Source organism: Pseudopodoces humilis, chromosome 3, assembly GCF_049639895.1.
Source record: "Pseudopodoces humilis isolate 2021_Gansu_Grassland_sample_001 chromosome 3, ASM4963989v1, whole genome shotgun sequence".
Classification (NCBI taxonomy): domain Eukaryota; kingdom Metazoa; phylum Chordata; class Aves; order Passeriformes; family Paridae; genus Pseudopodoces; species Pseudopodoces humilis.
Window position 1 is genome coordinate 113,196,454 of NC_142202.1, and position 27,105 is coordinate 113,223,558.

Sequence of the window (27,105 nt, forward strand, 5' to 3'; positions counted from 1 at the left end):
GGTGACCCCAGGCAGGTTTTAGGGAACCCATGGGGCTGCACACACACAAATTGGTGACCCCAGGCAGGTTTTAGGGAACCCATGGGGCTGCACACACACAAATTGGTGACCCCAGGCAGGTTTGGTTGCCTGTGCTGTTGCACACACACAAATTGGTGACCCCAGGCAGGTTTAGGGTCCCCACCCCCCGTGGTGCCCCCCAAGCCCCGGGGCCTGGCAGGGATGGGTCACTCACAGCGTTCCCAGCCTCGGCGGCCAAGCGCGCGGCGTAGCGAGCGATGAGCCGGTGCTCCTCGTCCAGCCGGCCTGGGCTGTCCAGGACACTGCAAAACAAACCAGAGTCACCCTGGGCTGTCCAGGACACTGCAAAACAAACCAGAGTCAGCCCTGTGTCCCCAGGAGATGTCCCTGTGTCCCCAGGAGATGTCCCTGGGTCACATCCCTGTGTCCCCAGATGTCCCTGGTGGGAGGGGATCCTCCTGCAGGCACTGGCAGCTCCTGCTGCCCCCAGAGATCTCCCTCCTCCTCCTCCTCCTCAGGGACAGGGACAGGGACAGGGACGGACAGGACAGGGACAGGGACAGGGGATGGGACAGGGGACAGGGACAGGGGACAGGGAGAGGGGCAGGGACAGGGGACAGGGAGAGGGAGAGGGACAGGACAGGGACAGGACAGGGACAGGACAGGACAGGGACAGGGACAGGACAGGACAGGGACAGGGACAGGGACAGGACAGGACAGGACAGGGACAGGGACAGGGACAGGGACAGGGACAGGACAGGGGACAGGGACAGGGAGAATGTGCCAGAAGCTTCCCGGTGCCGTTCCTGAGGCTCCAGGGGATCCATGGGCAGCCCAGGGAAATCCAGCAGCAAACCCTGCTGCAGCACAGGAGCCACTCCCAGCCCACATTCCCACCTCGGGACACAAGTGACATTTTAATTTCAAGGGTTTGTGTTTCCCTTATCCCCACGAGCGATGTGAGCTGTGGCTGTGATGCTTGTTTAAAAACGCACATTTCATTTCTTTCCAGGTTGAACACCTCGGACTCTCCCAGCCCCTGGAGCTGGCACTGACCCACAACCAGCACCCATGGGGCTGGGATCCACAAACTCCAGAGCTTGGCTGGATTAACCCCTGGAGCCATCCCAGTGCCCAGAGCACGGGAACAGCTGAGAAAGTGTAGGAGTCTAAAAATGCAGGGACATTTCTCTGTCTATACAATTCTTTAAAAAATACATCAATCATATATAATATTGACAGAAAAGCTTCCAAACATCCCTGAGCAAGGCAGAGTTTGTAAGAAATTAAATAGAAAGTAGAAAATTGTTTCTTTTGACACTGAGGTGAAAATACAGATTTTAAGAGGGTTTCACACGGGGAGTAAAGATGGAGGAGAAAGGGTGTAGTTTTTAATCCTTCTCCATGCTTCTGCAGGTTTTAGAAGCACAAAAAGTGATTGGTTTAGAGTTAGTCACACTTTTAATCACGTGAGTAGATATAGAAAACTTATTTGTAGAGATATAATAACAACACACGTGTCTGTAGTTAATGGGGTAAAAATTGGTATAAAGGTGAAAAGACTGCGTGGTTTGGGGTTGTTTTGTACCATCAGAACGAGATGAGCCAGGCTGTGGTGATTTAGGCTTGTGCCAAGTTTTGTAAGGATCCTTCAATAAACACCAGAAAACGGATTTTAATGAACCTGGGAGTTTTTATCGAATAATGAGTGAGGTAAGTGGGACTCCCCACGAGGGAGGATCCCAAGGGAATTCAGCCCAAAGGAGGCTGAGAGAGAGAAGTTCCAGAAAGGAGAGTGAACTCAGGGGAGAGCAGGAATCAGAGCAGGTTTGGGGAGCTGCAGACACCTCACACTGATTTATGCTGCAGTTTTGTGCTTAAAGGGCACCAACCTCCCCCAGCCCCGACTGACGCCGCCCTCCAGCTCTGCTGTGGGGTCTGCAGCAGCTCCCTCTGCTCTCCTCCAGCCTCCCACCCTTCCCATCATCTGCTGTTTCCAGAACATCTCCCAGCTCCTGCCAGCTCTCCTCAGCACAGGGAATTACAGAATACCTGTTGGCAACTGCTGGCTTTCCTGGAAACAACCTGCAGCTTTCAGAACAATAATCCTTTGGTGTTTGCTTTTAGGAATAGCTGGCAGCTGACAAGGAAAGAGTTCAAGTTCATCTCCTGGCCAGGCTGCTCCAAGCCCCAGTGTCCAGCCTGGCCTTGGGCACTGCCAGGGATCCAGGGGCAGCCCCAGCTGCTCTGGGCACCCTGTGCCAGGGCCTGCCCACCCTGCCAGGGAACAATTCCTGCCCCAAATCCCATCCAGCCCTGCCCTCTGGCACTGGCAGCCATTCCCTGGCTCCTGGCCCTCCAGCCCTTGTCCCCAGTCCCTCTCCAGCTCTCCTGGAGCCCCTTTGGGCCCTGCAAGGGGCTCTGAGCTCTCCCTGGATCCTTCTCCAGGTGAGCACCCCCAGGTGTGAGGAAAGGAGAGGGAGGAAAGGGGAAGAACAAAGCCAGAGCTTGGATGGGAGGAGGGTCAGGAGATTCTCTGGAGAGAATCCAGAGGGTTCCACAGCAGCAGAGGTTTGGAGAGGGCTCACACAGAATTAAAAACACCGTTCCAGGTGATGTGACAATGTTCTGCTCCTTCCACACTCGGTGCCTGGGCTCTCCCAGCCACCCTGGGAGCTCAGGGAACCGGGAATTGTGGAATTCTTTGGGTGGGAAGGGACATCAGAGCCCTTGGACACCTCCCAGTGCCCCAGGGGCTCCAGGACAGCCCTGGGGGAAAGCTCTGAGCAGGGCAGGGCTCCACAGCCGGGCCTGCTGGCTCGGTGACAGTGACACTGAGGGGATAGCAGGGCCACAGCCGGGCCTGCTGGCTCGGTGACAGTGACACTGAGGGGACAGCGGGGCCACAGGCGGGGAGGGCTGGGGGTTCCGGTGGCCATGGAAAAGGGCTGGGAACAGCCTCTGCCCTCCCAGCAACAGCAGCAGCACAGCCGGAGCAGCCAGAGACCGGAATTCAATCGGCCTGGGAGGGGCCTGTCACAACAGGAACACAACAACAACAACAGGAACACAACAGGAACAACAGGAACACAACAGGAACAACAGGAACACAACAGGAACACAACAACAACAACAGGAACACAACAACAACAACAGGAACACAACAACAACAACAGGAACACAACAGGAACAACAGGAACACAACAGGAACACAACAACAACAACAGGAACACAACAACAACAACAGGAACACAACAACAACAACAGGAACACAACAACAACAGGAACACAACAACAACAGGAACACAACAACAGGAACAAAACAACAGGAACACAGCAGGAACACAACAGGAACACAACAACAACAACAGGAACAAAACAACAGGAACACAGCAGGAACACAACAGGAACACAACAGGAACACAACAACAACAACAGGAACACAACAACAACAACAGGAACACAACAACAACAACAGGAACAAAACAACAGGAACACAGCAGGAACACAACAGGAACACAACAGTGTGTGTGTGTGTGTGTGTGTCCCCGAGCCAGCTGAGCAGGGACACCAGGGAGTCGCCCACACACTGCAGGGCAGGGTGACAGGGGAGGGGACACTCGGGAACAGGGGACACTCGGGGACAGGGGACACCCAGCCCCATCTGGCCCTGGCTGGGGGCTCTGGTGGAAGCAGGTTTCTGCCCTGAAACCCCGGCAGAGATCCCGGCTGGGGCAGGAGAGAGGAGACACTGCCGGATCCTGGAATGGCTGCCAGTGCCAGAGGGCAGGGCTGGATGGGATTTGGGGCAGGAATTGTTCCCTGGCAGGGTGGGCAGGCCCTGGCACAGGGTGCCCAGAGCAGCTGGGGCTGCCCCTGGATCCCTGGCAGTGCCCAAGGCCAGGCTGGACACTGGGACAGTGGGAGGTGTCCCTGCCATGGCAGGGGTGACACTGGAGGGGCTCTGGGGTCCCTCCCACCCAAACCAGTCTGGGATTCTCTGAGAGGAGGGGAGGGAGGAAGGAGGGAAGGAGGGAAGGAGGGAAGGAGGGAAGGAGGGAAGGAAGGAGGGAAGGAAGGAAGGAAGGAAGGAAGGAAGGAAGGAAGGAAGGAAGGAAGGAAGGAAGGAAGGAAGGAAGGAAGGAAGGAAGGAAGGAAGGAAGGAAGGACACTGGAAGGAAGGAGGGAAGGATGGAAGGAAGGAAATGGAAAGGAAGGAAGGAAGGAAGGAAGGAAGGAAGGAAGGAAGGTAGTAAGGACTGGATGGAAGGAAGGAAGGAAGGAAGGAAGGAAGGAAAGGAAGGAAAGGAAGGAAGGATGGTAGGATGGAAGGAAGGTATGGATGAAGGACAGGAAGGAAGGAAGGATAGGAAGGAAGGAAGGAAGGAAGGAAGGACAGGAAGGAAGGAAGAGGAAGGAAGGAGAGGAAGGATGAATGTAAGGAAGGAAGGAAGGAAGGAAGGAGAAGGAAGGAAGGAAGGAAGGAAGGAAGGAGGAGGAGGAAATACGGAAGGAAGGAAGGAGAGGAAGGTAAGGATAGGAAGGAAGGAAGGAAGTAAGGAAGGAAGGAAGGAAGGAAGGAAGGAAGGAATGGAAAGGAAGGAAGGAAGGATAAGGAGAGGAAGGAAGGAAGGAAGGACGGATGGAAGGAAGGAAGGAAGGAAGGAAGGAAGGAAGGTAAGGAAGGAAGGAATGAAGGAAGGAAGGGAAGGAAGGAAGGAAGGAGGAAGGAAGGAAGGAAGGAACGGATAGGAAGGAAGGAAGGAAGGGAAGGAAGGGAAGGAAGGAAGGAAGGTAAGGAAGGAAGGGGGAAGGAAGGTAGGAAGGAAGGAAGGGATAGGAAGGAAGGAAGGAAGGAAGGAAGGAAGGATGGAAGGTAAGGAAGGATGGAAGGAAGGAAGGAACGGTAAAGGAAGGACAGGAAGGAAAGGAAGGAAGGAAGGAAGGAAGGAAAGGAAGGAAGGAAGGAAGGAAGGTCAGGAAGGGAGAGGAAGGAAAGGAAGGAAGGAAGGAAGGAAGGAAGGAAGGAAGGACGGAAGGAAGGAAGGAAGGAAGGAAGGAAGGAAGGATGGAGGGAAGGAATGGAGAGGAAGGAAGGAAGGAAGGAAGGAATGGAAGGAAGGAAGGAAGGGAAGGAAGGAAATGAAGGAAGGAAAGGGAAGGAAGGAAGGAAAGGAAAGGAAGGACAGGAAGGAAGGAAGGATGGAAGGAAGGAAGGAAGGAAGGAAGGAAGGAAGGAAGGGATAAGGAAGGAAGGAAAGGAAGGAAGGAAGGAGAGGAAGGGAAGGACGGAAGGAAGGAAGGAACGGAAAGGAAGGAAGGAAGGAAAGGAAGGGAAGGAAGGAAGGAAGGAAGGAAAGGAAGGAAGGAAAGGATGGAAGGATAGGAAGGCAGGAAGGAAAGGAAGGAAGGAAGGAAGGAAAGGAAGGAAGGAAGGTAGAGGAAGGAAGGGAGGAAGGAAGGGAAGAGAAGGAAGGAAGGATGGAACAGGAAGGAAGGAAGGGGAAGTAAGGAAAAGGAAGGGAAGGAAGGAGGTGGATGGAAGGAAGGAGAGTAAGGAAAGGGAAAGGAAGGAAGGAGAGGAAGGAGAAGGAAGGAAGGAAGGAAGGGAAGGAAGGAAGGGGAAGGATAAGGAAGGAAAGGAAGGAAGGAAGGATGGAAAGGAAGGAAGGACAGGCGGATAGGAAGGAAGGAAGGAAGGAAGGAAGGAAGGAAAGGAAGGAAAGGAAGGAAGGAAGGAAGGAAGGAAGGGAAGGAAGGAAGGAAGGAAGGGAAGGAAGAAGGAAGGAAGGAAGGCAGAAGGAAAGGAAGGAAGGAAGGAAGGAAGGAAGGAAGGAAGGACAAGGAAGGAAAGGAAAGGAAGGAAGGAAGGAAAGGGAAAGGCAAGGATAGGGAAGGAAGGAAGGGAAGGACAGGGAAGGAAGGAAGGAAGGATAGGAAGGAAAGGATTAGGGAAGGAAGGAAGGAAGGATAGGAAAGGAAGGAAGGAAGGGAAGGAAGGAAGGAAGGAAGGAAGGAAGGAAGGAAGGAAGATGGAAGGAAGGAAGGAAGGAAGTCAGGGAAGGGAAGGGGAAGGAAGGAATGGAAAAGGAAGGAAGGAAGGAAGGAAGGCAAGGAAGGAAGAAGGGAAGGAAGGAAGGAAGGAAGGAAGGAAGGAAGGAAGGAAGGAAGGAATGAAGGCAGAAGGAAAGGTAAGTGAAGGAAGGAAGGAAGGAAGGAGGAAGGAAGGAAGGAAGGGAAGGAAGGAAGGAAAGGAAGGAAGGAGGAAGGAAGCGAAGGACGGCCAACGCGAAGGAAGGAAGGATAGGAAGGAAGGAACGTCCAGGACAGGAAAAAAGGCAAGGACGGAAGGTAGGAACGGAACGGACAAGGAAGGAAGGAAGGAAGGGAAGGATGGAAAGGAAGGAAGGAAGAAGGAAGGAAGGAAGGAAGCGAAGGAATGAGAAGGAAGGAAGAAGGAAGGAAGGAAGGAAGGAAAGGAAGGGAAGGATAGGAAGGAAGGAAGGAAGGAAGGAAGGACAGGACGGAAGGAAGTGAAGGGTAGGAAGGAAGGAAGGAAGGAGAAGGACAGGACAAGGACAGGAAAGGGTCGTGAGGAAGTTGAGCAGGGCTGTGTGAGGGCAGCCCTGGCTGGGATGGGCACTGACCGTGCCCCGCTGCGCAGGCGGCTCACGAGGGTGGCAATCAGGGCGTGCTCCTCTCGGGAGGGCTCGGGGCTGCTGTGCTGGCACCTGGGGCAGGGAGAGCAAACACAGACACCTGAGCCAATCAAACTGGCATGCACTTCTGAGCCACAGAAAAACTGCCACGCCTGCGCTATACTGTACAAACTGCTCACGAGGGTACAAAACTGGCACAAACTCTGGGCGTGCTACAAACTTACAAACTGGGGCTCGAGGGCACAAAAACTGTACAAACTGTTACAAACTGTACAAACTGGCACAAACTGGGGCAGGGGCCACAGAAATCTCTGCACAAACTGCTCAAACAGTGTACAAACCTGCAGCAAAACTGTACAAAACTGTACAAACTGCTCAAACTTGTACAAGACTGTACAAACTGTACAAACTGCTCAAACTGTTACAAACTGCACAAACTGTTCAACTGTACAAACTGTACAAACTGTACACAAACTGCTCAAACTGTAAAACTGTACAAATGAGGCCACAGAAACTGCAACAAAACTGTAACAAACTGTTACAAAACTGTACCAAACTTGTATCAAACTGTACTAAAAAACTGCTACAAAACTGTACACAAACGGTACAAACTGAGCCAAACTGCAGAAACTGCACAATACTGTACAAACTGCTACAAAATGTACAAAACTGAGAACAGAAACGGTTAACAACATACTGTACAAACTGTAAAACTGCACAAACTGAGCCACAGAAAACTGCACAAACTGCTCACAAACTGTACAAAACTGCACCAAAAACTGTACAAACTGTACAAAACTGCACAAAACTGTACCAAAACTGTACAAAACTGTACAAAACTGCTCACAATTTACAATGCACTACCTGCACAAACCTGTACAAACTGTACCAAAATGAGCAACTGTAACAAACTGTACAAACTGGCTTCAAACTGTACAAACATGTACAAACTGAGCCACACCAAATCTGTACTCAAAACTGTACAAACTGTACAAATGTACATAACTGAGCCACAGAACCTGTACAAAACTGTACACAATCTGTACAAACTCTGAGCCACACAACTGTACAAACTGTACAAAACTTGCACAAACTGTGCACAAACTGCACAAACTGTACAAACTGAGCAACAGGAACTGTTACAAACTGAGGCCACAGAAATGTACAAACTGCACAAACTGTACAAACTGTATAAACTGAGCAACAACTCGTACAAACTGCACAAAACTGTACCAAACTGAGCAAAGGAACTGTTACAAAACATGTTTACAAACTGTACAAACTGCACAAACTGCCACAACTGTATAATTGTACAAACTGCACAAACTGTACAAACTGCACAAACTCTACAAATTGTACAAACTGTACAAACTGTACAAACTGTACAAACTGTACAAACTGAGCAACAGAAACTGTACAAACTGCACAAACTGCACAAACTGTACAAACTGTACAAACTGTACAAACTGTACAAACTGTACAAACTGTACAAACTGTACAAACTGTACAAACTGTACAAACTGCTCAAACTGTACAAACTGTACAAACTGAGCCACAGAAACTGCACAAACTGTACAAACTGTACAAACTGTACAAACTGTACAAACTGTACAAACTGTACAAATTGTACAAACTGTACAAACTGTACAAACTGTACAAACTGTACGAACTGCACAAACTGCACAAACTGTACAAACTGCACAAACTGTACAAACTGCTCAAACTGTACAAACTGTACAAACTGCACAAACTGTACAAACTGCTCAAACTGTACAAACTGTACAAACTGTACAAACTGTACAAACTGGACAAACTCTACAAACTGAGCAACAGAAACTGTACAAACTGTAGAAACTGTACAAACTGTACAAACTGAGCAACAGAAACTGTACAAACTGTACAAACTGTACAAACTGTACAAACTGGACAAACTGTACAAACTGTACAAACTGTACAAACTGTACAAACTGTACAAACTGTACAAACTGAGCAACAGAAACTGTACAAACTGTACAAACTGTACAAACTGTACAAACTGAGCAACAGAAACTGTACAAACTGTACAAACTGTACAAACTGTACAAACTGTACAAACTGTACAAACTGTACAAACTGCACAAACTGTACAAACTGTACAAACTGCACAAACTGCACAAACTGTACAAACTGTACAAACTGTACAAACTGTACAAACTGTACAAACTGTACAAACTGAGCCACAGAAACTGTACAAACTGTACAAACTGTACAAACTGTACAAACTGTACAAACTGTACAAACTGCACAAACTGCACAAACTGTACAAACTGTACAAACTCTACAAACTGTACAAACTGCACAAACTGCACAAACTGAGCAACAGAAACTGTACAAACTGTACAAACTGTACAAACTGTACAAACTGAGCAACAGAAACTGTACAAACTGTACAAACTGTACAAACTGAGCAACAGAAACTGTACAAACTGTACAAACTGTACAAACTGTACAAACTGAGCAACAGAAACTGTACAAACTGTACAAACTGTACAAACTGTACAAACTGCACAAACTGTACAAACTGTACAAACTGTACAAACTGCACAAACTGTACAAACTGTACAAACTGTACAAACTGAGCCACAGAAACTGCACAAACTGCACAAACTGTATAAACTGTGCAAACTGAGCAACAGAAACTGTACAAACTGTACAAACTGTACAAACTGTACATACTGTACAAACTGTAGTAGGGGAGGGGGGGGGGGGGGGGGGGGGTTAAACTGTACAAACTGTACAAACTGCACAAACTGTACAAACTGTACAAACTGTACAAACTGTACAAACTGTACAAACTGTACAAACTGTACAAACTGTACAAACTGAGCCACACAAACTGTACAAACTGTACAAACTGTACAAACTGTACAAACTGAGCAACAGAAACTGTACAAACTGTACAAACTGTACAAACTGTACAAACTGAGCAACAGAAACTGTACAAACTGTACAAACTGTACAAACTGAGCAACAGAAACTGTACAAACTGTACAAACTGCACAAACTGTACAAACTGAGCAACAGAAACTGTACAAACTGTACAAACTGCACAAACTGTACAAACTGAGCAACAGAAACTGTACAAACTGTACAAACTGTACAAACTGTACAAACTGCACAAACTGCACAAACTGAGCCACAGAAACTGTACAAACTGTACAAACTGTACAAACTGTACAAACTGTACAAACTGTACAAACTGTACAAACTGCACAAACTGTACAAACTGTACAAACTGTACAAACTGCACAAACTGCACAAACTGTACAAACTGAGCCACAGAAACTGTACAAACTGTACAAACTGAGCCACAGAAACTGTACAAACTGTACGAACTGCACAAACTGCACAAACTGTACAAACTGCACAAACTGTACAAACTGCACAAACTGCACAAATTGTACAAACTGTACAAACTGTACAAACTGTACAGAGCAACAGAAACTGTACAAACTGTACAAACTCTACGAACTGTACAAACTGTACAAACTGAGCAACAGAAACTGTACAAACTGTACAAACTGAACAAACTGCACAAACTGAGCAACAGAAACTGTACAAACTGTACAAACTGTACAAACTGCAAAAACTGTACAAACTGAGCAACAGAAACTGTACAAACTGTACAAACTGTACAAACTGTACAAACTGTACAAACTGTACAAACTGTACAAACTGTACAAACTGCACAAACTGTACAAACTGAGCAACAGAAACTGTACAAACTGTACAAACTGTACAAACTGTACAAACTGAGCAACAGAAACTGTACAAACTGTACAAACTGTACAAACTGAGCAACAGAAACTGTACAAACTGCACAAACTGTACAAACTGCACAAACTGAGCAACAGAAACTGTACAAACTGTACAAACTGCACAAACTGAGCAACAGAAACTGTACAAACTGTACAAACTGTACAAACTGTACAAACTGAGCAACAGAAACTGTACAAACTGTACAAACTGTACAAACTGTACAAACTGTACAAACTGTACAAACTGAGCAACAGAAACTGTACAAACTGTACAAACTGCACAAACTGTACAAACTGAGCAACAGAAACTGTACAAACTGCACAAACTGTACAAACTGTACAAACTGTACAAATTGTACAAACTGTACAAATTGTACAAACTGTACAAACTGTACAAACTGTACAAACTGTACAAACTGAGCAACAGAAACTGTACAAACTGTACAAACTGTACAAACTGTACAAACTGTACAAACTGTACAAACTGTACAAACTGTACAAACTGAGCCACACAAACTGTACAAACTGTACAAACTGTACAAACTGAGCAACAGAAACTGTACAAACTGTACAAACTGTACAAACTGTACAAACTGTACAAACTGTACAAACTGTACAAACTGAGCAACAGAAACTGTACAAACTGTACAAACTGCACAAACTGTACAAACTGAGCAACAGAAACTGTACAAACTGTACAAACTGCACAAACTGTACAAACTGAGCAACAGAAACTGTACAAACTGTACAAACTGTACAAACTGAGCAACAGAAACTGTACAAACTGTACAAACTGCACAAACTGTACAAACTGCACAAACTGTACAAACTGAGCAACAGAAACTGTACAAACTGTACAAACTGTACAAACTGTACAAACTGAGCAACAGAAACTGTACAAACTGTACAAACTGTACAAACTGAGCAACAGAAACTGTACAAACTGTACAAACTGCACAAACTGTACAAACTGCACAAACTGAGCAACAGAAACTGTACAAACTGTACAAACTGCACAAACTGAGCAACAGAAACTGTACAAACTGTACAAACTGTACAAACTGTACAAACTGAGCCACAGAAACTGTACAAACTGTACAAACTCTACGAACTGTACAAACTGTACAAACTGAGCAACAGAAACTGTACAAACTGTACAAACTGTACAAACTGTACAAACTGAGCAACAGAAACTGTACAAACTGTACAAACTGCACAAACTGTACAAACTGAGCAACAGAAACTGTACAAACTGCACAAACTGTACAAACTGAGCAACAGAAACTGTACAAACTGTACAAACTGTACAAACTGTACAAACTGTACAAACTGTACAAACTGTACAAACTGTACAAACTGTGCAAACTGAGCAACAGAAACTGCACAAACTGTACAAACTGCACAAACTGTACAAACTGTACAAACTGTACAAACTGTACAAACTGTACAAACTGTACAAACTGTACAAACTGAGCAACAGAAACTGTACAAACTGTACAAACTGAACAAACTGCACAAACTGAGCAACAGAAACTGTACAAACTGTACAAACTGCACAAACTGTACAAACTGAGCAACAGAAACTGTACAAACTGTACAAACTGTACAAACTGAGCAACAGAAACTGTACAAACTGCACAAACTGTACAAACTGTACAAACTGTACAAACTGTACAAACTGAGCAACAGAAACTGTACAAACTGTACAAACTGCACAAACTGTACAAACTGTACAAACTGCACAAACTGAGCAACAGAAACTGTACAAACTGTACAAACTGTACAAACTGTACAAACTGTACAAACTGAGCCACAGAAACTGTACAAACTGTACAAACTCTACGAACTGTACAAACTGTACAAACTGAGCAACAGAAACTGTACAAACTGTACAAACTGCACAAACTGTACAAACTGAGCAACAGAAACTGTACAAACTGTACAAACTGCACAAACTGTACAAACTGAGCAACAGAAACTGTACAAACTGTACAAACTGTACAAACTGTACAAACTGAGCAACAGAAACTGTACAAACTGTACAAACTGTACAAACTGTACAAACTGTACAAACTGCACAAACTGCACAAACTGAGCAACAGAAACTGTACAAACTGTACAAACTGTACAAACTGCACAAACTGTACAAACTGTACAAACTGTACAAACTGCACAAACTGCACAAACTGTACAAACTGAGCAACAGAAACTGTACAAACTGTACAAACTGTACAAACTGTACAAACTGTACAAACTGTACAAACTGAGCCACAGAAACTGCACAAACTGCACAAACTGTATAAACTGTACAAACTGTACAAACTGAGCCACACAAACTGCACAAACTGTACAAACTGTACAAACTGTACAAACTGAGCCACACAAACTGTACAAACTGTACAAACTGTACAAACTGTACAAACTGTACAAACTGAGCAACAGAAACTGTACAAACTGCACAAACTGTACAAACTGCACAAACTGTACAAACTGTACAAACTGTACAAACTGTACAAACTGAGCCACAGAAACTGCACAAACTGCACAAACTGTATAAACTGTGCAAACTGAGCAACAGAAACTGTACAAACTGTACAAACTGTACAAACTGTACAAACTGTACAAACTGAGCCACAGAAACTGTACAAACTGTACAAACTGTACAAACTGTACAAACTGCAAACTGTACAAACTGTACAAACTGTACAAACTGAGCCACACAAACTGTACAAACTGTACAAACTGTACAAACTGTACAAACTGTACAAACTGAGCAACAGAAACTGTACAAACTGTACAAACTGCACAAACTGTACAAACTGTAGAAACTGAGCAACAGAAACTGTACAAACTGTACAAACTGAGCAACAGAAACTGTACAAACTGTACAAACTGTACAAACTGCACAAACTGCACAAACTGAGCCACAGAAACTGTACAAACTGCACAAACTGTACAAACTGTACAAACTGTACAAACTGCACAAACTGCACAAACTGAGCCACACAAACTGTACAAACTGCACAAACTGTACAAACTGTACAAACTGTACAAACTGTACAAACTGTACAAACTGCACAAACTGTACAAACTGTACAAACTGCACAAACTGTACAAACTGTACAAACTGTACAAACTGCACAAACTGCACAAACTGTACAAACTGTACAAACTGTACAAACTGCACAAACTGTACAAACTGTACAAACTGTACAAACTGTACAAACTGAGCAACAGAAACTGTACAAACTGTATGAACTGCACAAACTGCACAAACTGTACAAACTGTACAAACTGCACAAACTGTACAAACTCTACAAACTGAGCCACAGAAACTGTACAAACTGTACAAACTGAGCCACAGAAACTGTACAAACTGTGCAAACTGAGCAACATAGACAACAGAAACTGCACAAACTACACAAACTGAGCCACATAAACTACACAAACTACACAACATAAACTACACAAACAATGGAGCAACAAAAATTACACAAACTAAACAAACAACACAATACAAACTACACAAACAATACAGAGTGACACAAACTACACAAACAACACAACACAAACTACACAAACTACACAAACTATACAATGCAAACTACACAAACAAAACAACGCAAACTACACAAACTACACAAACTACACAAACTATACAATACAAACTACACAAACAACACAACACAAACTACACAAACTACACAAACTACACAAACTACACAAACTATACAATACAAACTACACAAACAACACAACACAAACTACACAACACAAACTACACAAACTACACAAACTATACAATGCAAACTACACAAACAACACAACACAAACAACACAAACAACACAAACTGAGTGACAAAAACAACACAAACAACACGGGCAGGGCAGGGTGAGGCTCGTGACAAAGCACAAGCAGCACCAGGGACACAGAACAAAGCCCCAGGGCCAGGGTGTCCCAGGGACAAACCCAGCCAGGGGACAGTGGGGACAGCCCTGGCGCAGCTCCCAGGGGGGTTTGGGGTCCGGGGAAGGGCTGCAGGAGGCACTCAGTGCCTTGGGCTGGGAACAAGGTGGGCTCAGTTATCCTGGAGAGCTTTTCCAGCCTCAGGGATTCTGGGATTCTGTATATAAATAAATATAAGTATTCATAATAATAATAAATAGAAATATTCAGTGAGTGCAGCCTCCCACAACTCCCAGCAGGATCTTTAGGGAAGAGACTCCTGGGCACAGCTGGGCACTGGAGAATCCCACAGCATTCCCTGCTCTCACAATCCCAGAATCCACAAGCAGGAAGGCTGGAAAAGCCCCCAGCCCATGGATCCCACCTGTGCCCCATCCCCACCTTGTCCCAGCCCAGGACACCGAGTGCCACCTCCAGGGAAGGGGACTCCGTTTGATGGATGCTTTTGTTTGGTTTGAGGACTCATAAAAATAAAACTGCTGCACTTTGGAGTATTCCTACAAACAGAGATCGACCGCAAGAAATATTTGTCAGAACTGATCCCGAACCAGAAGTAAATCAGTAATAAATAACTGTGTTTCTGTGTTATCCTGGTGACAGCTCTCTGCAGCAGGATCCCAGGGAATGGAACAAAACCCCAGGAAAATGCAGCAAAATGTTCTTTTTTTAGCCCAGACACTGCACAACCCTTCCCTTCCCCAAAGGGACACAGCCACGGGCAGAGGGAAATCCTGAGCAGGTGGGATCACAGCTGGGCAGGTGGCACTGGGGCACCATTCCATGTGCCATTCCTGCCTGGAGTTCCATCCCTCCCTCCCTCCCTCCACCCCCTGCACTCAATCCCTCCCCCGGGGAGATTTTCCTTCGGGAGCTTTTACAAACAGGACATTTATTGCGAGGCAAACAGAATCCCCCTTCTCACACACACATCTGGTGATGTGCAGGGACACGTCGGGGACAGAGCCAGAGCTTGGAAAAAACCAGATAAAAACAGGGAATTATCCACGTGGAGTCCCCCGGGCAAGGAGCAGCCTGTGGAATGAGGGGTTTGAACATTCCCCACCACACCGAGGGATCCGCGGCTGAATCACCGCCTGAAAAGCTCATTTGAGGTGTGTTTGTAGCTGTGGCACGGCAGATTCCAGGCTTTTCCCAGCTCCCTGCAAGGGCTCATTAAAAGCCCATCAGAAATGAGCAATTAGCAGCATTCCTGGGCTCGGGAGGGAAGGCAGAGCCCACTCAATTAACGGGAGTGAGGCTGTCCCAGCCCGGAGCCCCTTCCCCATTTCTGCTTCTCCGTTCCTGGGGGTACCCAGCCCCTCCAGAGCTGCCTAAAAAATACCGGGAATGATGGAATGGGTCAGGAGGATCTTCAAAATCACCCCCTGTCCCACGGCAGGGACACCTCCCACTGTCCCAGGGTCCAGCCTGGCCTTGGGCACTGCCAGGGATCCAGGGGCAGCCCCAGCTGCTCTGGGCACCCTGTGCCAGGGCCTGCCCACCCTGCCAGGGAACAATTCCTGCCCCAAATCCCATCCAGCCCTGCCCTCTGGCACTGGCAGCCATTCCCTGGCTCCTGGCCTTCCAGCCCTTGTCCCCAGTCCCTCTCCAGCTCTCCTGGAGCCCCTTTGGGCCCTGCAAGGGGCTCTGAGCTCTCCCTGGATCCTTCTCCAGGTGAGCACCCCCAGCTCTTCCAGCCTGGCTCCAGAGCCTGAGATGGTTCCCAGGAGAAGCCCCCACCTCCTCCCCACTGCTGGAGCTGAATTCTGCATTAAACCCTGGTTTTGAGGGATAATTCCCACCCTTTCCATATCTCAGCAGCCACTGAACACGAAGCCAGGGATCCAGCAGAGGGATCCAAGGGAGAGCAGGGAACGGTGGCACCCACCACGGTGCCCTGGGGGGAGAGGGAGGAGAGAATCGGGGTCTCAGAGCCTGCCCACGGCCCCGGGACTCTCCTGGTGCTGTTCCTTGGCTCTGCTGCTCAGCCCGGGGCTGGAACAGGAACACACACACCTGGAATGGGCACTGGGACCTTCCCTGGGGCTGGAACAGGAACACACACACCTGGAATGGGCACTGGGACCGTCCCTGGGGCTGGAACAGGAACACACACACCTGGAATGGGCACTGGGACCTTCCCTGGGGCTGGAACAGGAACACACACACCTGGAATGGGCACTGGGACCTTCCCTGGGGCTGGAACAGGAACACACACACCTGGAATGGGCACTGGGACCGTCCCTGGCTCCTGCCCCAAAGCTCAGCCCAGGGCTGGGCTCTGCTGCTCCACAGCAGCTCAATAAATTACAGATATTTAAATGGTGCTTTTGGTACCTTAAATCCATTCCTGTTCTGAAAATCTACCAGGAAAGCCAAGCCACAGAGACAATTTAATTTAAATCTTGTCATTTCCACCAAGAAATCCCTGAAAATGTCTCTTCTGCTGGCTCACACCTTGGGAGATCCTCGCAGGACTCACGGTGCTGCTCTGGCTCCCGGGAAGGGAAGAGCTTTGGGAAGGGAGGAGTTTTGGGAAGGGAAGAGTTTTGGGAAGAGTTTTGGGAAGGGAAGAGTTTTGGGAAGGGAAGAGTTTTGGGAAGGGAAGAGCTTTGGGAAGGGAAGAGTTTTGAGAAGGGAGAAGCTTTGGGAAGGGAAGAGCTTTGGGAAGAGCTTTGGGAAGGGAAGAGCTTTGGGAAGAGCTTTGGGAAGAGCTGCCAGGATGGAGCCCAGAGGGGTCCCTGGTGCTGCCCTGCTGCTTTCCCGTGGGATTTTAGGAGAAGCAGAGGCCACAGAGGACAGACACCCCTGGCATGACACCAGGACAGGAATTACCGGGTCATTGGGAGTCATTTGGAATCTTTGGGAGTCATTGGGAGTCTTTGGGAGTCATTGGGAGTCATTGGGAGTCATTGGGAGTCTTTGGGAGTCTTTGGGAGTCATTGGGAGTCTTTGGGAGTCATTGGGAGTCTTTGGGAGTCATTGGGAGTCATTGGGAGTCATTGGGAGTCTTTGGGAGTCATTGGGAGTCATTGGGAGTCTTTGGGAGTCATTGGGAGTCTTTGGGAGTCATTGGGAGTCTTTGGGAGTCATTGGGAGTCATTGGGAGTCTTTGGGAGTCATTGGGAGTCTTTGGAAGTCATTGGGAGTCATTGGGAGTCATTGGGAGTCTTTGGGAGTCTTTGGGAGTCTTTGGGAGTCTTTGGGAGTCATTTCAGAACCAGGGCTGTGGCAGCAGCTGGCCCGAGCGCTGGGTCCCAGGGAAGCAGCACATCCCTTGGGATCACAGTGGATCCCAGGAAAGCAGCACATCCCTTGGGATCACAGTGGATCCCAGGAAAGCAGCACATCCCTTGGGATCACAGTGGGTCCCAGGGAAGCAGCACATCCCTTGGGATCTCACAGGATCCCAGGAAAGCAGCACATCCCTTGGGATCACAGTGGATCCCAGGGAAGCAGCACATCCCTTGGGATCTCACAGGATCCCAGGGAAGCAGCACAACCCTTGGGATCACAGTGGGTCCCAGGAAAGCAGCACATCCCTTGGGATCACAGTGGGTCCCAGAGCCACCAAGGCTGGGAGAGCCCCCCGAGGTCACCAAGTGCCACCTGTGGTCCCCTCGGGGCTCTGGGCAGGGACAAGGGGGGGACTGGGCACAGCTGGGACCCCACAGGCCTGGAGGGCTTTTCCAGCCTCAGGGATCCCGGGATCCTGGGAATGAGGGGGATCAGCCCGGGGACAGCAGCTGGGAAAAACAGGAGCAGGGAGAGGGAGAGGGAGAGGGAGAGGGAGAGGGAGAGGGAAAGGGAAAGGGAAAGGGAAAGGGAAAGGGAAAGGGAAAGGGAAAGGGAAAGGGAAGGGGAAAGGGAAAGGGAAAGGGAAAGGGAAAGGGAAAGGGAAAGGGAAAGGGAAAGGGAAAGGGAAAGGGGGAGCCACAGGAGAGGGGCAGCAGCTGGGCAGGGGCAGAGAGAGCAGGGAGGGTCAAGGGTGTCCCCAGAGCACCGTCAGGATGAGCAGTGACTGTCCCCACACAGTGACCCTGTCCCCACACAGTGACTGTCCCCACACAGTGACCCTGTCCCCACACAGTGACCCTGTCCCCACACAGTGACTGTCCCCACACAGTGACTGTCCCCACACAGTGACCCTGTCCCCACACAGTGACTGTCCCCACACAGTGACCCTGTCCCCACACAGTGACTGTCCCCACACAGTGACCCTGTCCCCACACAGTGACTGTCCCCATCACAGTGACCCTGTCCCCACACAGTGACCCTGTCCCCATCACAGTGACCCTGTCCCCACACAGTGACCCTGTCCCCATCACAGTGACCCTGTCCCCATCACAGTGACCCTGTACCCATCACAGTGACCCTGTCCCCACACAGTGACCCTGTCCCCACACAGTGACTGTCCCCACACAGTGACTGTCCCCACACAGTGACTGTCCCCAACACAGTGACCCTGTCCCCACACAGTGACCCTGTCCCCACACAGTGACTGTCCCCATCACAGTGACCCCGTCCCCATCACAGTGACCCTGTCCCCATCACAGTGACCCTGTCCCCCCACAGTGACTGTCCCCACACAGTGACTGTCCCCACACAGTGACCCTGTCCCCACACAGTGACTGTCCCCACACAGTGACTGTCCCCACACAGTGACCCTGTCCTCATCACAGTGACTGTCCCCACACAGTGACCCTGTCCTCATCACAGTGACTGTCCCCACACAGTGACCCTGTCCCCACACAGTGACTGTCCCCACACAGTGACTGTCCCCAACACAGTGACCCTGTCCCCACACAGTGACCCTGTCCCCCCACAGTGACCCTGTCCCCACACAGTGACTGTCCCCACACACTGACCCTGTCCCCACACAGTGACCCTGTCCCCACACAGTGACTGTCCCCACACAGTGACCCTGTCCCCACACAGTGACCCTGTCCCCACACAGTGACTGTCCCCACACACTGACCCTGTCCCCACACAGTGACCCTGTCGCCACACAGTGACTGTCCCCACACAGTGACCCTGTCCCCATCACAGTGACCCTGTCCCCACACAGTGACCCTGTCCCCACACAGTGACTGTCCCCACACAGTGACCCTGTCCCCAACACAGTGACCCTCTCCCCATCACAGTGACCCTGTCCCCATCACAATGACCCTGTCCCCACACAGTGACCCTGTCCCCACACAGTGACCCTGTCCCCACACAGTGACTGTCCCCACACAGTGACCCTGTCCCCAACACAGTGACCCTGTCCCCATCACAGTGACCCTGTCCCCACACAGTGACCCTGTCCCCACACAGTGACTGTCCCCACACAGTGACCCTGTCCCCATCACAGTGACCCTGTCCCCATCACAATGACCCTGTCCCCACACAGTGACCCTGTCCCCACACACTGACCCTGTCCCCACACAGTGACCCTGTCCCCACACAGTGACCCTGTCCCCATCACAGTGACTGTCCCCACACAGTGACCCTGTCCCCACACAGTGACCCTGTCCTCATCACAGTGACCCTGTCCCCATCACAGTGACCCTGTCCTCATCACAGTGACCCTGTCCCCACACAGTGACCCTGTCCCCACACACTGACCCTGTCCCCACACACTGACCCTGTCCCCACACAGTGACTGTCCCCACACAGTGACCCTGTCCCCACATAGTGACCCTGTCCTCATCACAGTGACCCTGTCCCCACACAGTGACTGTCCCCACATAGTGACCCTGTCCTCATCACAGTGACTGTCCCCACACAGTGACCCTGTCCCCAGTGACCTGCCTGTGGCTCTGGCTCTGTCCCCAGCCCCAGGGCTGTCCCCAGCACAGTCTGAGTTCGGCCACATCCCCACCCCAGCATTTCTCCTCTTTCTCCCCACGTTTCCCCCGATCCCCTGTTGGAGGTACTGGGACGTTCCCCTGCCACCCTCCCTGCTCCTGCCCTGTCCCTCTGTCACCTGGGACAGCTGGGACCTCCCCTGTCTCCACAAAGAGGGGTTTGTATCCCTTTTCTGACAAGAAAGCCCGTTCTGGTGTTAGGAAGGTCTGTCCTGGCCCTTGTGGGATGCAGGATGGCTGATGGCACAAAGCTGCCTACACCCCTGCACCCAAACCCTCTGCCCCAAAATCCTGGAGCTGAAAGGATGGCTAAACATGAGCTGGGATCTCCAGAGGTCCCAGAGGTTGGGGAAGCTGAGTGAAAGGGATTTTCCCCACCTGTGTCCAAGGAAAACGGCAGTGCCAGGAGTGCCAGCCCCCTCGGGGGGAGGTCAGTGTGGACGAGGGAAGGCAGGGAAGGCACACTGGAACCTGCCACCAGCACAACTGAGCTGCCAAGCAAACCAAAACCACTCTGGGGGACACAAATCAACCCAAGGGACAGCCTCAGTGACACTGAGAGGGGGGAGCCAGGTTCTGGGGGTTCTGCTCCAAAGGCTGGGCACTGCCAGCCGTGCCCACAGACCCCCAATGCTGCAGGACAAAGCAAATAAAGAGCAGCAGAGCATCAGGGAGTGCAAATAACCCCAGGCAAGGTGAATGGCAGGGGAATCTCTGCAGGCAGGGGGCTGTGGAGAGGTGTCCAGGCAGGTGCCATCACATCCCCCAGTCTGGGGCTGCAGGAACACGCTCCAGCCCCCAGGCACGGCCTGAGCCGTCTCCAGGCTCCTGGGAAAGCAGGGAAAGGAATGCAGCCTTTGTTCTGCCACAGGCAGCCCCTGGGGACAGCTTTTGTGCCTTGGTGCTGAGCAGGAGCTCTGGGTGCAGACCCTGCCCCGGCCAGGGAGGGGAGGGGGCCCTGCAGGGCTGGCCCAGAGGGGACAGGGGGGTCCCTGTGCTCTGTCACCCTGGCAGGGCCCTGTCCTGGAGCAGGGACATGGCTGGGATGGGATCAATGCCACACATTCATGGGGGCAACAGAGAGCACAAAGCTCCCTGGGGAGCACCGTGGGATGGTCCATGGAGTTACAGACTGGGCTGGGAGGGAAAGGACCTTAAATCCCCTCCAGTGTCACCCCTGCTATGGCAGGGACACCTCCCACTGTCCCAGTGTGCAGCCTGGCCTTGGGCACTGCCAGGGATCCAGGGGCAGCCCCAGCTGCTCTGGGCACCCTGTGCCAGGGCCTGCCCACCCTGCCAGGGAACAATTCCTGCCCCAAATCCCATCCAGCCCTGCCCTCTGGCACTGGCAGCCATTCCCTGGCTCCTGGCCCTCCAGCCCTTGTCCCCAGTCCCTCTCCAGCTCTCCTGGAGCCCCTTTGGGCCCTGCAAGGGGCTCTGAGCTCTCCCTGGATCCCTCTCCAGGGACCCCCCTCCACTTCCCAGCAGATTGCAGGAGCAGTTCTCTTTCCCAAGGAATTCCCAAGGTGCCCATTTACTCCTAATTCCAAAACTTCCTTCAAACAAACTGTGTGACATTTGCTCCACATTTTGGGGAAATCCTCCTGGATTCCCTGGTGTCCTGGTGGGAGCTGGAGGAGCTCTGATGGAGCCACAAACAGTTCAGGATGCCCTCGGGATGGGAAGGCTTTCGGCAGGATGTGACCTCCAGCTCCCAGTGTGAACCAGAGAGATCCAGGAGGTTTCTGGGAGTCTCTGCTGATGCCCTGTCAGTGTTTCTCAGGGCTGAGGGGGCTCAGGGATGGCTGGAGCTCGCTCCTCCAGGTGAGCATCCCTCTCTGTGTGTGCGGCACCATCGCTCACGGAGCAGCAGCTGCATCCCAGCCGTGCACCCAACCTCCCTTTCCAGCAGAATCCAGGGGAAGTGGCTGCTGTGAGCAGCTCCAGACACAGAAATGCAGCTCCCAGCCCCCTCCAGCTGCAATTGCAGGTGCCAGGATGTGCAGAACCCTTTCATTTCAGTCAGTGCTGTGCCCCTGCAGCAGGGGCAGGAGGAGCTGCAGTAAATCCTGGGGCCAGCTCCGTGCTCAGGCTGGGCTGTGGGACACGGGGACACACGGCAAGGAGCCCTCCCCTCCCTCAGCTCTGTCCTGCCCCGGGCTGGAAGGGAGGGGGATACCAGGGACAGAGCCAGTGCAATGATGGATGATCCCACAGCGCTCCCAAAACCGGGAAATTCCACCCCAAAAAGCGGATGGGGATGTGCTGAGACACCCCTGGAGCCTCCTGCAGGCGGGGCAGGAGACAGAGACTGCAATTCCCCGGCACTGCCGGCTCCCCAGGGCTGCTCCCACCTGCCTCGGGACCACCGGGGGCCAGAGGGAGTCACTGAGCCTGGGAATGGCACAGCCAGGGATCCAGGGCACCCTCAGCAGCCAGAATCCCTGAATCCCTGAGTCCCTGAATCCCTGAATCCCTGAGTCCCTGAATCCCTGAATCCCTGAGTCCCTGAATCCCTGAGTCCCTGAATCCCTGAGTCCCTGAATCCCTGAGTCCCTGAATCCCTGAATCCCTGAGTCCCTGAATCCATGAGTCCCTGAATCCCTGAGTCCCTGAATCCCTGAATCCCTGAGTCCCTGAATCCCTGAGTCCCTGAATCCCTGAATCCCTGAATCCCTGAGTCCCTGAATCCCTGAGTCCCTGAATCCCTGAGTCCCTGAATCCCTGAATCCCTGAGTCCCTGAATCCCTGAGTCCCTGAATCCCTGAATCCCTGAGTCCCTGAATCCCTGAATCCCTGAGTCCCTGAATCCATGAGTCCCTGAATCCCTGAGTCCCTGAATCCCTGAGTCCCTGAATCCCTGAGTCCCTGAGTCCCTGAATCCCTGAGTCCCTGAATCCCTGAGTACCTGAATCCCTGAGTCCCTGAGGCTGGAAAACCTGGACAATCCCTCCCAGCCCATGGAGCCCCAGCTGTGCCTGATCCCCACCTTGTCCCCAGCCCAGAGCTCTGAGTGCCACATCCAGGAATTCCCTGCACACCTCCAGGGATGAGACTCCAGCAGCTCCCTGGGCAGCCCCTGCCAAGGCCTGAGCTCCCTTTCCAGGCAGGAATTCCTGCTGGATCCCAGCACAGCCGGGCTGGCTGTTCCCACCTCCCATGGGGAAGCTCAGGCTCCGTGTCCAGGAGCATCCCGAGAGCCCCCAGGGACCCCCAGAGCCAGGGCACAAACCCCAAGGAAGGATTTACAGGCAGCCTGGGGAGAATTTCAGTGCAGGATCTTTGGAGCCCCAGATGGGACTTGTTTTGTCAAGGAGAGCAGAAGGAAAACCCAGGAATCTCAGTTCTGCCTGGAGCTGCTGGAGATGTGGGCTCTGCCTCGCCTCTGAGCACCCCTGGCCACTGCAAGGGCCAGCTCAGCTCCCCATTCCCTGCAGGAATATTTATTTACTCCTCCCCAGCTCTGCCAAGCTGCTCCCCTTGGATCTGTTCCTTAGGAGAGGAAAGTGGAATTCAGCGTTCGGGGCTTTTCCTGCTCACTCACACACCTGATCCACACAAAATGCAATCCCAGCTCAGCCCCAGCCCAGACACCCCTCCCAGGCAGGGCAGGGCCACCGTGAGAGGTGACACACCAGGACAGGGGGAGCAGCCTGGGACACAGGACCGGCCTCTCCCAGCTCGGGGAGTCAATTCCAGTTCGAGGAAAGGCAAAATCCATCCGGGCATTTCCTCACTCGCAGCCATGTGCCATCAGCTCAGTCAATAAGAACCACTCTTTGGAGAGAACACAGCAATTCCTGCACAGGATCCTCCCTCAGGAGAGCTGGAGCAGTGGGAATTCCATCCCTTCCCCAGGAATAACCCCAGCCTGAGGCTCCGGTACCTTTTGGTTGGCGTGGGCGCTCCGGAGGAGACGTGGGTCACCATGGCCTCGTTCATGTTACTCACGGGCCTGGGGGGGCTGCAAGAGACAGACACCCTGTCAGGGAACAGAAAAACAATGGGAACAACCCCAAAGTGACAGGGATCCTGTCAGGGAACAGAAAAACAATGGGAACAACCCCAAAGTGACAGGGATCCTGTCAGGGAACAGAAAAACAATGGGAACAACCCCAAAGTGACAGGGATCCTGTCAGGGAACAGAAAAACAATGGGAACAACCCAAAAGTGACAGGGATCCTGTCAGGGAACAGAAAAACAATGGGAACAACCCAAAAGTGACAGGGATCCTGTCAGGGAACAGAAAAACAATGGGAACAACCCCAAAGTGACAGGGATCCTGTCAGGGAACAGAAAAACAATGGGAACAACCCAAAAGTGACAGGGATCCTGTCAGGGAACAGAAAAACAATGGGAACAACCCAAAAGTGACAGACACCCTGTCAGGGAACAGAAAAACAATGGGAACAACCCCAAAGTGACAGGGATCCTGTCAGGGAACAGAAAAACAATGGGAACAACCCAAAAGTGACAGGGATCCTGTCAGGGAACAGAAAAACAAATGGAAATAATCCAAAAGTGACAGGGATCCTGTCAGGGAACAGAAAAACAATGGGAACAACCCAAAAGTGACAGACACCCTGTCAGGGAACAGAAAAACAATGGGAACAACCCAAAAGTGACAGACACCCTGTCAGGGAACAGAAAAACAATGGGAACAACCCCAAAGTGACAGGGATCCTGTCAGGGAACAGAAAAACAATGGGAACAACCCCAAAGTGACAGGGATCCTGTCAGGGAACAGAAAAACAATGGGAACAACCCAAAAGTGACAGGGATCCTGTCAGGGAACAGAAAAACAATGGGAACAACCCAAAAGTGACAGACACCCTGTCAGGGAACAGAAAAAAATGGGAACAACCCAAAACTGACAGGGATCCTGTCAAGGAACAGAAAAACAAATGGAAATAATCCAAAAGTGACAGGGATCCTGTCAGGGAACAGAAAAACAAATGGAAATAATCCAAAAGTGACAGGGATCCTGTCAGGGAGCAGAAGAACAAGAAAACAATCCAATATTGAGAGGGATCCTGTCAGGGAGCAGAAAAACCAATGGGAACAACCCAAAAGTGACAGGAATCCTGTCAGGGAACAGAAAATCCAATGGAAAACAGCCCAGCACACACAGGGATTCTGTCAGGGAGCAGAAAATCCAATGGAAAACAGCCCAGCACACACAGGGATCCTGTCAGGGAGCAGAAAATCCAATGGAAAACAGCCCAGCACACACAGGGATTCTGTCAGGGAGCAGAAAATCCAATGGAAAACAGCCCAGCACACACAGGGATCCTGTCAGGGAGCAGAAAATCCAAAGGAAACAGCCCAGCACTCGGGAAAAGCCCATCCCTGTGTCCCGTGGCAGTGCCAGGAAGGAGCAGCACCAGGAGCTGCTTCCAGGACTCTGGGGAGGGCCTGAGCATTCCCAGCCTTTGTCTCCCGATATTCCTGGTGCAGCCACAGGGATCCTGCTCCTCCTTCCCTCAGAGCCCAGCTCAGCTCACCCCACACCTTCAGAGCCCGGTAATGCACAGACACACCCAGCACAGCAGGGAACACCCCTGGATGTCACACACCCCAAATCACAGAGCACCTGTGCCCTGTAGCAACTCCTGCCTCCTTCTCCAGCCAGGATTTCAGGGAAAAAACACTTCCCATCCTGACTCGGGGCAGATTTGCCCTGGAACAGTTACACTGCACGTTTCATTCTCCTCCAAACACAGCCTGCCACCACCAAATGGATTCTTCTGTCCCATTAGGCTGGGATGTTCCTCCTGGGGAGATCCATGATTTCCCTGGACACAGAAACAGCTCCTCAGTATTTGTGAGACAATGGATGCAATTCCCCGTTTGCCACCTGCTTTTATTGGGCATTTCCACAGCTGCTCCTGGCCCTGAGCCCCCAGTGTCCCCAGTTTTCCAGCTCAGTCCTTCCCAGCAGGGAGGAAGGCACAGGGAAAAGCCCTGGAACACCTGGTTAAAGGAGTCCAAGATGAAGATCAGAGGTTGGACTCGACCTTGGAGGACTTTTCCAGCTGTTATAGATACATTTTATATTGTTGGCTTTTCGCAAATATTAAGATGAATGTTATGTGTATAAGAATGAGAAATTTTGTTGTATTAACATAGTTTTTTTATTTCTGTTATTGATGGAATTTAGAAATAGTGGTATAATACATTTATGTTAGGCTATGGCATAGTATTAAAATAAAAACTGTCTTTGTTTGTATAACCCAAAGACTGAGAAAAAAAAAATAGCTGGAGAACTCCTGCATTTGTAAACTCTCTTATCCAGATGAAGCCAGCAGTGCCCAGAACTCTGGGGGGAGGAATTTATTGCATTTCTGGTATCAGGGAATGTAAATCTCTATGGTGCCAAGAAGATTGATCTATTGGGAAGGGGGCAAGAGAAAACTAAACAGAAGAACACCAAAGATCCTAAGAAGAACGTATGAATATGTATGAGAATTTATGGATATGTAGCAGAGTTCTGTTTTTAAGACACAATCCTTTGTTAGTAAGGTGTGCTCTCTTAGCTGAATGCAGAGACATCCGGCCGTACCTGTATACTTTATTGTTATCTCCTAACTGTTTTTTTATTAAACTTTTAAATTCTATAAGGATTATGTGAACCTCGTTTTTCACACAGCTGAGGCAATTCTGCAGCTGCACGTTCTGACTGTCCCAGACCCTCCAGGCCTGGCCATTTCCTGAGGCCATTGATCCATTTTTGGGGAATATCTTCTGGAAACACCTGGGTTTGCTGCTATGAGCAGGACAGAAACACACCTGGCTCAGGGGACCCCAGGGAT

General features: G+C 50.4%; 1 protein-coding gene across 8 annotated transcripts in view; it reads right to left on the reverse strand.

The window, feature by feature from the left end:
* The window catches only part of DTNB (dystrobrevin beta), a 144,698-nt gene that overhangs the window by 68,362 nt on the left and 49,231 nt on the right, over positions 1 to 27,105 (reverse strand). For 4 of the 8 annotated variants that reach the window (XM_088052576.1, XM_088052575.1, XM_088052577.1 and 1 more), the window contains exons 11-13: positions 24,180 to 24,257; positions 6,669 to 6,752; positions 236 to 323 (exon numbers count right to left, since the gene is read on the reverse strand). In XM_088052576.1, coding sequence (XP_087908702.1) covers positions 236 to 323; positions 6,669 to 6,752; positions 24,180 to 24,257 — 250 coding nt within the window. The remainder of the gene's footprint in view (positions 1 to 235; positions 324 to 6,668; positions 6,753 to 24,179; positions 24,258 to 27,105) is intronic. The other 4 variants (XM_088052580.1, XM_088052581.1, XM_088052578.1 and 1 more) reach the window with 3 other exon arrangements.